The sequence below is a fragment of the Cetorhinus maximus genome, chromosome 1, assembly GCF_964194155.1.
Source record: "Cetorhinus maximus chromosome 1, sCetMax3.hap1.1, whole genome shotgun sequence".
In the NCBI taxonomy this organism is placed as follows: Eukaryota; Metazoa; Chordata; class Chondrichthyes; order Lamniformes; family Cetorhinidae; genus Cetorhinus; species Cetorhinus maximus.
In genome coordinates this window covers 130,409,669-130,424,679 of record NC_135879.1, presented here as the reverse complement: position 1 = coordinate 130,424,679, position 15,011 = coordinate 130,409,669, and the positions used below count along the sequence as shown (strand labels likewise).

General features: G+C 40.0%; 1 protein-coding gene across 5 annotated transcripts in view; it reads right to left on the bottom strand.

Annotated features, from left to right (window-relative positions):
* Positions 1-1,463: 1,463 nt before the first annotated feature.
* wdr19 (WD repeat domain 19) overlaps positions 1,464-15,011 on the bottom strand; it is a 154,906-nt gene continuing 141,358 nt past the window's right edge. For 4 of the 5 annotated variants that reach the window (XM_078546254.1, XM_078546268.1, XM_078546263.1 and 1 more), the window contains 5 exons: positions 12,217-12,367; positions 9,648-9,771; positions 8,819-8,895; positions 8,421-8,562; positions 1,464-1,635 (listed from right to left, as the gene is read on the bottom strand). In XM_078546254.1, coding sequence (XP_078402380.1) covers positions 8,454-8,562; positions 8,819-8,895; positions 9,648-9,771; positions 12,217-12,367 — 461 coding nt within the window. In that variant the 3' untranslated portion in view covers positions 1,464-1,635; positions 8,421-8,453. The remainder of the gene's footprint in view (positions 1,636-8,420; positions 8,563-8,818; positions 8,896-9,647; positions 9,772-12,216; positions 12,368-15,011) is intronic. The other variant, XR_013577234.1, reaches the window with a different exon arrangement.

Genomic DNA, 15,011 nt, shown 5'->3' with positions numbered 1-15,011 from the left:
CTTAAATACACCTCTGCCAGTTGCCTCAACTATTCCTTCCGGTAGAGAGTTCCACATTCTAACCGCTTTGAGTAAAGATATTTCTCCTGAATTCCCTATTGGATGTTAATGATTGTCTTATATTTGTGGCCCTAGTGGTATCATCTTTACATTTACCCCGTTAAAGCCTTTCATAATCTTCAAGACCTCTATCTGGTCTCCCCTTAGTCTTCTCTTCCCTAGAGAAAAAAGCATGCCTATTCATTCATCCCCAAAACGTATAACCTCTTAGTTCTTGTGTCATCCTTTTTGCCTCTATATCCTTTTTAAATATACAAACCAGAACTGTGCACTGTATTCCACTTGTGGTCTAACCAAGGTTCTGTACAAGTTTAATATAACGTTTTTCTGCTTTTTAATTCTATCTCTTGAAATGAATGCCAGTACTTTTTTTTTAATGGCTTTATTATTCTGCATCGCCACCTTTAGTGATTTGTGCCCAGATCCCTCTGCTCATCCATTCCATTTAAACACTTTTATTCCCCAAGGAGTATGTGGCTCCCTTATTCTTCCTACCAAAATGTAGTACCTCACATTTGAGTTCTTTTTGCTAATTACGCTCATTTAATAAGTTTATTATGCCTTCCTGTATTTGGTCACAATCCTATGTTTTAATTACACCTCTTAATTTGGTGTTGCCTGCAAATTTTGAAATTTGTATTTCTGATTCCTGGATGGTGAATAGTGGTCCCGGACACAATCCTTGTGAATTGTGCATCACTTTGCATCTTTTTCCAGTCTGAATAACTAACCCCTACTGTTTTCCTCCTTGTAGCAAGCTTGCTATTCATTCTGCAACTTATCCAGAAAAGAAAAGACAAGAAAAGGTCTAAATTTCTTCAGGAGTCTGGGTGGACCTTCAAATGACAGGCCTTTAACCTAAAGATTTTATATTGGAAATTGTAGATAGGTGGAATTGCATCAGTCCCATTACAGGCTGCTTGTATAACCTGAAGTGGGGCTGGTGTCTGTCAGATTTCCCACTACTCCTGTGTCCTTTGCTCTGAATGTTGTCAAAATATGGCATCCACTTTCTATGGCCATGGTCAATTTTTGGGCATTAAATTTTTAAATCGACCCTCTTATAAAGGGGACTGGTTAGCAAGGATTCATTCACTTTTTATAGCCAGGCCTGCAAGTTAGTCCCCCACATAGTAATGCAGTTTGTACCTTCCGTTAAGCTAATTTGTTTGATGCTTTCAAAATTAAAAATCTGAATTACAAGATTGATGTAATTGAGGCTGAGATACCATGCAGTAATTGTTCCAAGTATAATTCATGAATGTTGCAAGAGGCTGCAGGCGAGTGAGATTGTGATGGTTAGACACGGTGCACTGGTGGAAATTGAACTAGCTTTCCATATTGTAATGTTCAAATAACTGATTTACTGTCAGCATAGAATAAAAAAAAACAGGCTCATTAAACAGGTTCAAGTTCACAAACTTTAATACATAATAAACTTAATTTGCATTTCTTCAAAAAAGGGTATTTACAATTTGACCATAAATATGTTTAAAAAGGGAATGTGTATAGAATGTAGACATGCACAAAAGAGCTGCTCCTGGGGCTTGAAACAATGGATAAATGATGTTGGATCTGTGAAACAAATGACAAAACATTAATGCTGTCCTTGGGTTGTAAACTGGCAGAATGGATCACTGGCCCATATCAAATCTTAGTTTTTCATTTCCATCCCCATCCCACCAATCATACACAATGGGATATATTACAACAGTGGACTGTATACATTTGAAATTCATGTGCAGTTGAATTTATTGATGGTGATTTTTCCAGTTAATCTCTGATTATTACACAGTGAAGCAATCAATAGTTGATAAGGCTTATAATTGTTTTCATGTGAATATCAGATCAAAGTACTGTTGAACTAAAAATATGAATGGGTACTTTCAACAAGGCAGCCAATTTGAAAGAAAAATAATGTGCACAGTACTACCAGTACAGCTGTCAAATAAGAATTTTTTCCCCTTTCCAGTTCGAAATGAATTCATGGGTATAGGCAAAAATCTGATGCCCACTATTTAGCAGGTAATACATATTGCAGAATTACTAAGTGTTTCAGACTAAGTATTATTTATTGAGCTGGCAGAGGTCAGATGGTTAGTGTTACCTGTAGACAGGTGCTCTGGCTAATGACAGCTGAGGTTGGGCCATAGAGTTGAATTAATTAGGTTCACACCACATTGTGAACAAAGTAAGCTACCCTTGGCTGAAGGTGCCTAGGACCTACCAAGTGGACATGAGAAGAAAACTCTAATAAGTTGCTTCATATTGCTCATATGCATGGGTTCTTACTAGAAGGCATTGTAAGGGTTGGGAAAAGATCATTGCTCAATTAAATAAAGACAGTTGTGTTCTACCGAATTTAAAGAAAAATGATTTAAGAAAATACTACAAACAGCTTTGCTTGGCACTCTTAGATAAATGGATCTGAATCCATGTTAAGTTAAAATAAAACATGGAAATAGTAAACTAGGCACTGGGGAAATCTTGAATAAATGACTTCATGAATCTTTTTCTCAAAGTAATAACTTGTTTTAAGTTAATACATACATATGAACATGCAAATTAGGAGTAGGCCACCCAGCCCTTCAAGCCTTGCTCTGCCATTCAATAAGATAATGGCTGATCTGATTGTAACCTCAATCCCACATTCTGGCCTACCCCAGAAAACCTTTCACCCCCTTGTTTGTCAAGAATCTACCTACCTCTGCTTTAAAAATATTCAAAGACTGCTTCCACTGCCTTTTGAGGAACAGACTCTTGACCCTCAAAATTTGTCATCTGTCTTAAATGAGCAACCCCTTATTTTTAAACAGTGAACCTGAGTTCTAAATTCTTCAAGAGACATCCTCTCAACATCCACCCTTTCAAGATCCCTCAGGATTCTAAAGGTTTCAATCAAGTCGCCTCTTACGCTTCTAAACTTCAGTGGATACCAGCCTAACCTGTCCAAACTTTCCTGATAAGACAACCTGCCCATACCTGGTATTAGTCTAGTAACCTTCTCTGAACTGCTTCTAACATATTTACATCTTTGCCTAAATGAGATGACCAATACTCTTGATGTGGCCCTGTACAACTGAAGCATAACTTTTGTAATCAATTCCCCACACAATAAATAATAACATTCAATTGCTTTTCCTAATTACTTGCTGTACCTGCATATGAGCCTTTTGTGATTCATGCACTAGGACACTCAGATCCCTCCGCAATCTCACCATTTGGATATTCTTTTATTCTTCTTGCCAAAATGGACAATTTCACATTTACCCACATTATACTCTGTTTGCCAGATCTTTGCCCACTCACTTAACCTATGTTCCTTTGTAGCTTCCTTATGGCTGCTTCACAACTTACTTTCCTACCTATCTTTGTGTCATCAGCAAATTTAGCAACCATACCTTCAGTCCCTTCGTCCAACTTATTTATATAAATCGTAAAAAGTTCAGGCCCCATCACTGATCCCTGTGTCACACCACTCGTCACATCCTGCCAACCAGAAAAATACCAATTTATGCCAACCCTGCTGTTAGCCAGCCAATCATCTGCCAATATGTTACCCCATACACCATAAGCTTTTATTTTCTGCAATAACCTTTGATATGGCACCTTATCAAATGCTTTCTGGAAATCTAAGGACAGTACATCCACCGGTTCCCCTTTATCCACAACACATGTGACTCGCTCAAAGAACTCCGATAAATTGGTTAAACATTATTTTCCTTTCGCAAAACCATGTTGACTCTGCCTGATTGCCTTGAATTTTTCTGAGTGCCCTGCTATCATACCTTTACTAATACCATCTAACATTTTCCCTATTACAGATGTTAAGCTAACTGACCTGTAATTTCCTGCTTTGTCTCCTTTTTTGAATAAAGAAGTCACAATTGTTATTTTCCAATCTAAAATATATTCTTTCTAACTATTAAACCACTTGCTTTAGAAGTAAGCTAGGTTACAGTAGGGCCTCATGGAAAACGAACACCAGGTAAGTCAGTGTTAGTGTAAATGCTATTGTGGGATATTGTGTAAAGCAGAAAAAAAAACTTGATTTGGATGGTACCATTTCTTCAGTACAATTGTTCATAGTAAGTTTATTATTTTTCTTTATCTTTTTCTAATTTCCATTCCCTCGTGGGCACAATACCAGAAGTTACAGCAGCCCTGCAGTACACTGCTTAATTAGCAACTGAACATTTGTGAGTTGAAACTGACTATTAGGAGGCATCATAGTTGAGCCATATCTGCTGCCACACTATCAGTACATGCATATTTTTCAGCAACTAGTACTGGATAGTGAAAATGCATGTATGAAGTGCACAAATGGTGAAAGGTTGGTGAGTTACAAGCACAAATAGCTGTTTGGGAATATGACGTGGCGATACTGTAAGGTAAATGTGACTTAAAATTGGTGTCAACCGGGCACATATCCTTGAATATTCAAGTGTTCAGAAAAGATAGAGAAAATGAAGAGAGGTGGGGTGGCAAGGACAGAGACCATTTGGTCAGAGTTGAGAAGAAAAAAGGTATGATCACGCAACTGGAGGTATTCCAAATCATGAGAGGTTGAGGATCAAATCTGCAAAAAAATCAAATGTGCAAGAACAATAATGACATGGAAGACTTTAATTATCCAAATATTGATTGGGGTTATGGCTGAGTAAAAGGTAAGGAGGTAACTTTTCAAAAGAGCCTCCTTGATCAGTTTTTTTTCTTCTATGGGGTGTGGGTGTTGCTAGCTAGGCCAGTGTTTATTACCCAACCCTAATTGCCCTTAAGAAGATGGTGGTGAGCTGTCATCTTGAACTCTGCAGTCCATATTGTGTAGGTACACCCACAGTGCTGTTAGGGAGGGAGTTCCAGGATTTTGAGCCAGTAAAGGAACAGCGATATATTTCCAAGTCAGGATGGTGAGTGGCTTGAAGGGGAATTTGCAGGTGCTGATGTTCGCATGTATCTGCTGCCCTTGTCCTTGGTGGTAGAGGTCGTGGGTTTGGAAGGTACTACCAGAGTCTTTTGAGTTTCTGCAGTGTATCTGTACACACTGCTGCCACTGTGTCAGTGGTGGAAGGAGTGCTAATCAAGTGGGCTGTTTTTTTCTGGATGCTATCCAGCTTCTTGAGTGTGGTTGAAGCTGAACTCATCCAGCCAAATGGACAGTATTCCATCACATTTCTGACTTGAGCTTTGTAGATATGGGCAGGCTTTGGGGAGTCAGGAGATGAGTTAGTCACCCCAGAATTCCCTGTTTCTGGTCAATGGTAACCCCCAGCACGTTAATAGCAGGAGAATGAGAGCTGGTTATATTCTCTCTTGATGGAGATGGTCATTGCCTGGCAGATTTCCTTCTCTGACCAGATGGATTTTTATGACAATCAACAACGGCTTCATTGTCACCATTGCTGAGACTAGCTTTTAATTTCAGATTTATTAATTGAATTCAAATTCCACTAGCCACCATGGTAAGATTACTAGTCTAGTGACATTTCCACATCACTGATTCCTCCAAGTATGATTTTGTTCCAACCAGAAAGGAGTCATTGCTGGGATCTGATGCTGGAAAATGAGCTGGGTAAAGTTTCTGAAGCAGCACTTGAGTAAGAGCGATTATCATAAAATAAGGTATAGATTAGTAATGGAGAAAAGTGAGGAATGATTTTTAAAAAGAACATCTAGATTGGAAGGGCTAATTTCAGGGTAAAATAGAACCAACGACTGACAGGAAGAATTGGAACAGAACAATGGATGATCTTTAAGGAAGATGAGACTATGATGAATCAAAAAAGGAGGGTGTATGATGCATATCTGGTGAATTCAAGTGAGAACCAGGTCAAAAACACCAGGTTGAGAGAGGAGGTGAAGAGGAAAATAAAATCGACAGAGGATAAAAATAAAATGGCTGTTATATAAAACTGAACCCAAATACCTCCTACCGACATGCAAATGGGTAGTAAGAGGTGGCGTGGTTCCTATTAGGGAAAAACAGATATATGCTTAGAGGTACAGGACAAGGCTAGAATATTTAACAAAAGCTTTGCATTGGTGTTTACTAAGGATGCAGAATCTGACAATTTTAGTAGAAGCAATGAATAAGATGAAAAATGAGGGAGAGGAGGTACAGGATAGGCTGGCTTAGGGTGGATAAGTCACCTGGTCCGACTGGCTTGCATCTCACATTTCTGAAGAAAGTGGGACAGCGTTTAGTGGAAGGTATGACATAATCTTCCCTAGCTACGAGGAAGGTGCCAGAGGATTGGAGAGTGGCAAGTGTGACACCCTTAATCAAGGGTGCACGGGCAGTCCTAGCAACTATAGGCCAATTAGTTTAACATTATTGTTTCTAAAACCTTTACCCATTATTAATCAGGAAAAATATCAACAGGTACTGGAGAGGTTTAAGTTAATTAAGGATAACTATTACAGATTTGTAATATCTAGATCATGCTTGACTAATTGAATTTTTTGATGAAGTGACACAATGGATGTATATATAGATTTTGAGAAAGCATTTGATGAAGTATATAGAAAGCTGGTTAACAAAATTTGAAGGTCAGTATTGGCTTAAGGACAGAAAACAGTGAATTGTTATCAGACAGGTGGACAGTGGTGTTCCTGAATGGTCAGTGCTAGGAACACTTTTTTTTGCTACATATAAATGACTTGGACCTTGGCATACAGAGAATACCAAACTTGGAGGTATGGCAAACTGTGAGGATGATACCAATCAACTGCAACAGGATGTAAATAAGCTGTCAGAATGGGCAAATGGAATTTAATGCTGAGAAGTGTGAGGTGAAGCATTTTGGCTGAAGGAATAGGGAGAGGCAATATAGACTTAATTGCTCAGTTGTAAAAGAGAGTGCTGAAACAGAGGACCTGAGGGTGCATGTGCATCGATCTTTGAAGGTAGCAAGACCTATTGAGAGAGTGGTTAGCAAAGCATCTGGAATTTTGGGCTTCATAAAGAGAGGTATTAAGTACAAAAACAGGAAAGTTAAAACTCTGGTTAGGGCACAAGTGTCCACTTCTGGAAGGATTTGAGGGCCTTTGAGAGGCTGCAGAGGTGATTTACCAGAATGGTTCCAGAGATGAGGGATTTTACATAAGAATAAGTTGGAAAAGCTGGGGTTGTTCTCCTTGGAACAAATACTAGGACTGAGGGATATAGATTTAAGGTTTTGTGCAAGAGATGCAGGGGGATGAGGAAGATGGTGTGGTAAAAACCTGGAACTTGCAAGGGTGATGGAAGCAGAAACAATTTCAAATTAGATGGCCACTTGAAGGAAATAAACCCACTGGGCTTTAGAGATCAAGAGGGGGAGTGGGACTGACTAGATTGCTCCATGGAGAGCTAACATGGACATGATTAAGCAAATAGTCTCCTGTGCTGTAACGCCCCCCCCCCGCCCCTGCCACCCATGGATGATTAAGCTAATTGTGCCAAAATGTTGCCCATCTTTTGCTCTGTCCCACACTAGGCATAGAATATTAACTGAATTGTTCACAACTCAAATCACTTTTTAGAATATGACAGGCTCAATTGTGGCTTTGTGTACATGGAATAGATGAATAATCAGAGCAGGTTTCAAGGAAAGAAAATATGTATCATATTTGTTAATTTTAAAAGAATACTGCAGCATAGCAGTCTATTGAGCAGTTTCCTTTTTTAACTGGAAAGGAAGGTGGAGTTTTGGTCAAAGAGCAGGCTCAAGGGGCTGTGTGGCCTAATCCTGCTCTTATTTCTTATGAAGGATGCAGAGTACAGAGAGATTCAATTAGCATTAAAGGAACACTCCAAATAATGTTCATGAAATATGTATTTGTCAGCAATATCCTAGGAGTATCTGGATGTTGTTATTAAAAGAATTTTGATAGTTACTTAGATTAGATTTTAATCCACTAAAGGTTGCAGCCACCAACACTTGCATAAGATCAAATATCAACCTGATGTGCCCCAGAAGTTAGCTCAAGTTAGATAAAACGCACAATCATACCAATGAGTGGGTACTGAGTTTGAATTACATTTAAAAATTAATTTTGAATTTATTTTAAATCTTAGCAACTGCCAGATACCAGAATATTTACTGACAGACCTTTGCCTTCTGTATCTAGCTACCGTGCTTAAGGTGACCAGTCCTTGGATTATTCTCTCAATTAATTGACCAAGGAAACAATTGAGTGTTTTAGTAGATCCAAGTTTGTGTGCAACCTTTTTGGCTCACGTTAACCAGAACTTCTAAATGCGAAACTACTATTAAACTGACAGTACCTGATGGTAGTACTGCCCTTATTTTGGGAAAGATGAAATATAATCAATCACTTACTCGCCACATACACAGTGTATTTTTAAAATCTTGTACCTTATGCATTGCATTTCCATTCAGCATTGCTCACTAATCAGCCTCATCTGGTTGTAGGTATGGTGCTGGGTCAACAATTGACAGCTGCTCCGCACCCAGTTTTTCTGAGCACATAGGACAAGCTTTCTCTGTAGCTAGCAGACTATTAAAGATACCAAAAAAGTCTTTAAATTAGTGATTAATGCATGTTTGTGCTTTCTAATGTTAAAATAAACTGTGCCCCTGAAAGCAAACTATTAGCACAGTAGGGATACAGATACAACCCAGTAGTAGAACCAATCTTTAAGATGCTCCCCTCCCATCAACAGACAACAGTTAAAGCCACAATATCCTCCTGCTGGTACTACAACTTGAGACTTTACAAGAGAAAAAAATACTTTCAAATGCTTCCTACTTACACTTTGAATTCTGAGTACAAACCAGGAAAATCACAGTGGGGGCAAACTGTCCAGTCGTCCTTCACCATGTGCCGGCCCTGATGAAACAAATTCAAAGTGTGCATTTTGCTAGCTTGTACTGAATACTGTGATATACATGGCCTTGGTTTAAGTTTCTATTCATTACTACAACCTAATGCTAACACTTCACAGAAAGAAATTGTACACTTTCCCTCCCCCCCCCCGCCCGCCCGCCCCTTGAATATTGCTGCAAAGAAAAACTATTTAAAGTGGAAAAATGGTTAAATACTTTGGAGGATTGTCAGCATCAAAGGAGGCTGCTAATATTCCAGTTTCTAAGCCTGAGAGTGGATAATATCATTGCATATTTAGGTGAAGTTCTAGGCTAAGGAACAAAATGGCAGTTCTGTGTAGCAGCCTAGCCAACTCGAGACAAAGGTCTGCATTTATCTCAACTTTAATTTTAAAAAATTATACACATCCCAGGGTATATTTTTTAAGAAAACAGTAAAACTTGAGGCTTAGAAATGATGTGAAAATTAACGACAGTTGGGGCATTTCTCCAACTACTTGGGTTGGATTTCAGCTATTCAAATTGATCCTCAAGCATCAGAGTGCAAACTATGCTAACAGATCCCTAGGCTTGTGTTTGGTAAATTAAAATGAACAATGGATATAATTAAACCACACTGTCAGAAGTATAAATAATAGATAAAGTAAAAAATCTGACTCCTACAATCTTTAAATTAAAATGAAATGTTAGAAAAGCAATTTTGAATTTTGCCCTCCATTATGATACAGAATGGTGCAGCCATTTTTTGATACTCACAGTAACAATACAGTAAGGCAGGTTGTTTTTACAACCTGAACAGAGCAGCTCACATTCTGGCAACTGAAAAGCACAGTATGGACATGACGAAGTAAACTCTTCCACCTCTGATTGGTCAGGCCGCCTGGTAAAAATGATCAATAAATCTTTCATTGCAAACTTTTATAATATTGTAACAAAATAAGTTCCCTCTTTCCTTTTACAACCCCCCACACAACAGAAGGCTTCTTTCTCCCCAACATCCCCTCTATCCCAGCCAAAGTCTCTCATGACCATGAGTAATGCCACAGATCTGATATATAATATATATTACTCAATATGCTCACAAATATTAGAAGTTCTCTAGTGTTACTCACAAAGTCATGTTTTGAAAGAAGTAAAACACTCTACATGTATTACCAGGTTTCAGTAACTTTTGTGCCTGGTGTACATTTGCAATGGGCAAATTGACAAGAGCAACAAGCAAATGCTTGATGTGGAAGTCACATACTTACAGCCCTTTACATTGGGTATATGCCACTTTTAAGTATTGTCCCAAAATAAACAACTAGGCACTAATCAGTATAAAGGCCAGTAAGAAGATTCACATCCCCCAATATTTGACCAATCCATAACTTTCCACTCTGGAAGACTCCTGGCGTGTAGGAAGGATCTGATGGGGAGGGCCTTTCTCACCACCAGCCAAGCTACGTCTTGGTGCTTGTTGGAAAGTTCTGGCGATGAGGCATTCTGCCAAATGACTTGACAGGCTGCTCGGGGAACCATCCCACAGGATCCACCCTCCTTTTCCCTCAGGGCCTCTAAGACGTTACGTGCCGACCACTGCCTGATGAACTTGTAGCTTTTGAGGATGAAATGTTTTGGGTTAAACATCTGCTGGCACCTATTTTTGGATGTGGGAGTCATGATCAGCTTTCACCCTTTCCTGTTGAGGCTAACTTTTTGCCGCCTCCTTATTTGCATGATTTGTGTGTGCAGCCTAATGTTACAAACACTTGGTTGGCTGCATGTTCAACAGGGATCCTAACGGCATGAAGCAAGCATGTATTCCATCCAACTTCCAGGTCTTAAAAGCAGTCTGTCCCTCTTAAAGGAAAACTGCATTCAGTGATTGAAGCTGTTGCTGATTGAAATTGAAGAGAAGGGAAATAGAGCACCAGGGCAGAGAGAGGACACTGTGGTTCACAGATTTGGTGCCGGATGCCTTAGTAATGAAAGCGAAAAGGAGAAGGGACTAGATGTTCCCATAGGAGGCCCTCAAAGAGAATAGGAGTAGGTGGCCAGGGAGGTCAACTCCCAGAGTCTGGCCTTGAGGAGCTGGCACAGTGCCAGAAGAAATAATGACCTCACGAGTGTGGTCAAGGTCAGTGAATGCATCTTCACAGTATATCTCATTCCCATTGCACCACTAGACTTTCATGCTGCTCAATATACTACACCCTCATCATTCATCAAGCAGCAGATCCTAGTAACAATCAGCCCCAGGAGAAAGAGGGCAGTGCCAGACCTCTGAGAAAAAAGCATGTCACTTGAACTGGCACTTTCAGTCATTAGATCACATATTGACACTGCATGAATTTTAGAGGCTAGGATAGAGTTGGGATCTGCTGATGCTTCTGAAGCCATTCTCAGCCTGGGGCACTGATTTGGAAGTGGCCCGACATGTGGCCTGCACCATTTTCGACCCTTTGGGGCTTCTGTACCTGCGGCGCCATGGAAACCCAATTTCAGAGCCTCTAAGACTGGCTTACCTGTAGGTGTATTGTTTTAATATAATAGAGATCTAAACAGATGTTTTGAAATTTCTTTATATTCCCCTCCAAGTCTACTGGCACTGAAGCTAACTGCAGTAATATAGAAACTAGGAGCAGGAGTAGGCCATTCGAGCCTGCTCCGCCATTCATTATGATCACGGCTGATCATCCAACTCAATAGCCTGCTCCCGCTTTCTCCCCATATCCTTTGATCCCTTTTGCCCCAAGAGCTATATCCAACTCCTTGAAAACATACAATGTTCTGGCCTCAACTACTTTCTGTGGTAGCGAATTCCACAGGCTCACCACTCTCTGGGTGAAGAAATTTCTCATCTCAGTCCTAAATGGTCTACCCCGTATGATCAGACTGTGACCCCTGGTTCCGGACTCCCCACCATCGGGAACATCCTTCCTGCATCTACCCTGTCTAGTCCTGTTAGAATTTTATAGGTTTCTATAAGATCCCCCCCTCATTCTTCTGAACTCCAGCGAATATAATCCTAACCGACTCAATCTCTCCTCATATGTCAGTCCTGCCATCCCAGGAGTCAGTCTGGTAAACCTTCGCTGCACTCCCTCCCTCTTTCACTACTGCATCCAAGATAAGTAATGCAGAAAATACCAGGTATCAAGTCTAGCATATTTTGTCTATAATACAGTGATACTTGTCTTCTTTTGGCTATGTGTGACTATGTTTACTCTGAAGTTCTAAACAAAGTGCATTATACCAAAGACTACTGTTTAACACAAGAAGATTCACCATAAATATGAGAACTTTTGAAGATTTTCAAGTGACACTTGAAGCCGATTCTTACCTAACCATAGCCTCTATCTTCTTCTTGTACTTAACATCAATATTGTTTCTGTACTCTGGTCTCATCAGCATAGCAGCAAAGCTAAAGGCAGAGTTCCTCAACCCTGCTCGGTGACATTCAATTACTGTTGATGTCAGAATGGGCACAATATCTGACAAAAAAAAAATGCAAATAAGAGCATTGAACAACCTAGAAAGCAAAGGCAACTTTTGAAGCTTTGTGATTATGGTGCTGCTAAACTGTATTTATTGTACTGAAATCAGAATCTATCAACAGATGGAATGAAAGTCAAGTATCTCCGCTATTAGTGGTTTTAATTTTTAATCTAGTTTTATGTAGTTAAGACTCTTCAGATTAAAGTTGTCCTTGAATTCAAATTGGTAATATTGTTTAAAAAGGATCATTTATCATACAGAAATGAAATGCAATCTCAGCCGAGTTACGAAAAGCATTACTTGACATTTGCCTCTCCCAGATATTTGTGGCTGCATAAGTGGGAGGAAAGATGGTGTGCATATGACCAACTGGTCTTTACCTATCAGCACTGTGCGTAGTGCTCTCGACTCTGAGTCAGAAAGCTCTGGGTTCAGGTCCTACTTCAGAGACTTGAGTGCAAAAATCTAGGATGACACGTGTAATACTGATGGAGTGCTGCATTGTTAGAGGTGCCGTCTTTCTGATGAGACATTAAACTGAGGCTCGTTCTGCTCTCTAGGGTGGATGTAAAAGATCCCATGTTGTTATTTTGAGGAGCAGGGGAATTACTCTTGTGTCCTGACCATTATTTATCCCTCAATTAACATCACAAAAACAGATTATTTGGGCACTATCATTGTAAAACTGTGCAAATTGGCTGCTGCATTTCCTACAATACAACAGTGGCTACACTTCAAAAGTACTTCATTGGCTGTAGTGCCTTGGGAGATCTGGAGGTCGTGAAAGGGATTATAGAAATACAAGTGCTTCTTTCTTCGTTTTTTTTTTGTATGGTTGCAAGATGCTAAAACTACAGAAGGAATCAAAAATTAGCTGTGCTCCCATTTTAATTGGCATTTTAGAATCTGTGCTGACTCTGTGTGACCACTTAGCTAAAGTCCAGGGTACGTATTCTATTAATATATGAAAGGACAGATGATGATACATGAAAATAACATTTTTTAATTCATGGTTTAAAGATATTGAGGTTGGAATTAAGTATTATTCCTTAGAGATATACTTAATAAGAAATGCAAGATGCATAAAGTGTCTTATATTCTGAAGCAAGAGGTTAGAAATTTTGAGCTACATCTAGCTAATGCAAATAGTAAACTGAGTCCCTAATCACTGATTGCATAAAATATGTTTCATAACATGGTTATCCTGCCTTGGATAAGCACAAGAAACATACAAAGTAACATACGATTGCGTATCAATCCAGATTTATATGAGTGATTCCATGCAGTGTTTATTTTAGAGATAGTGTTAAAATTTATCATGCTGAAAATAATGACTTTATTAGAAAAACAACTGGGCCTTGGAATTCTGCAGGGGTTCTCCCGATCTCCCATCTTAACTACGTAAGAATCCCAGAGAAATAAGCCATTCACGCTGTTCTTAGGGTCATAAGGGCCTTGAGCGAACCTTTGGTCATAGTGCCCGGTCCATCTCCTGCTTTAACTCTAGGCAGCAAGCAGCTAGGAAGATGTTTAAGGAAACCTTTCTGTAACTCTGGATGTGAGATCTTAAAAATTTGCTATTTTGACGTGAGGAGGGGTTTGGTGTTCGTATCCACTGTCACCTCCAACTCCTCTTTCAGTGCTCTGTGATATCTCGGCCACTGTGAATCCCACTCCTGAAGCCAGTTTGTAAGATTTAGGGTTTGTGAATCACAGATTACCTAAGATAGGTGGTTGAAAACTCATAAGTGATTTCAAGGTAGTTTATGAAGAAAGAACAGTTTAGATATGATGCATTAGCAAAACAGACAGGAAAAGTATATGACCCGTGAGAGTGGTTCACAGATCCCAAGGGGATGTATGGATGGTTAGTACAGAGAGTGTTAATCTCAGTAGCTTGTGGTGGCAGCATTCTGTTCTCTAGTTGGAAGTGTTAGGGAATGCTCCCCGCCCCCCTTCCCCGGAGTCTTCCTTGCTTATTCCTAGTCCATCTTCCATCTGAAGGCGGTGCCTGTCTGACAAGGACTGCCCCCTATCTCCGAGCGAATATAATTTATTTTGAGGGGCTGGTAGTTTACCCTATGTCAATCACTTGTTTGAGTCTTTCTAACCAATGAATACAGGACAGGTACCCAAGATGTCAGTATGCTCATCTATCCCCTGTCCATCACTTTAGCTCAAGGTCAATTTTTAGTTTACCTCATGCTGAGGGTCATTTGCTAGCCCTTACTAGACACTTGTGTTGATAAAAGCGTACACAACTTGAGATTGTCAACATGCACGCCTGAACCAAGACACCTCAACATTTCTAGGGACTGTTTCTGTTTTTCCACAAAGTAAACAGTGGGCAGAATCTTCTGGCTGGTGTGTGGGTGGCAGGAACCACATACCAGAGCTTAAAATGTCGCGCGAACGTCCCGACGTCAGCGCGATATTTCGGTCAGCAGGTGCACTATGCAGTGGGACGTGCGCCTGCCATTAATTAAAGGCCTCGTTAAGGCCCTAACTTGCCAACTGTTGACGATTTTGAGGGGCCCGTGCACGGGCCCAATGGGCAGGCGGGTAGGTGAATTTTTTACAAACCTCATCCAGTGGCTGAAAGAGTGCACTCTGACAGGTGGTGAATCTCTCCCCGACCCG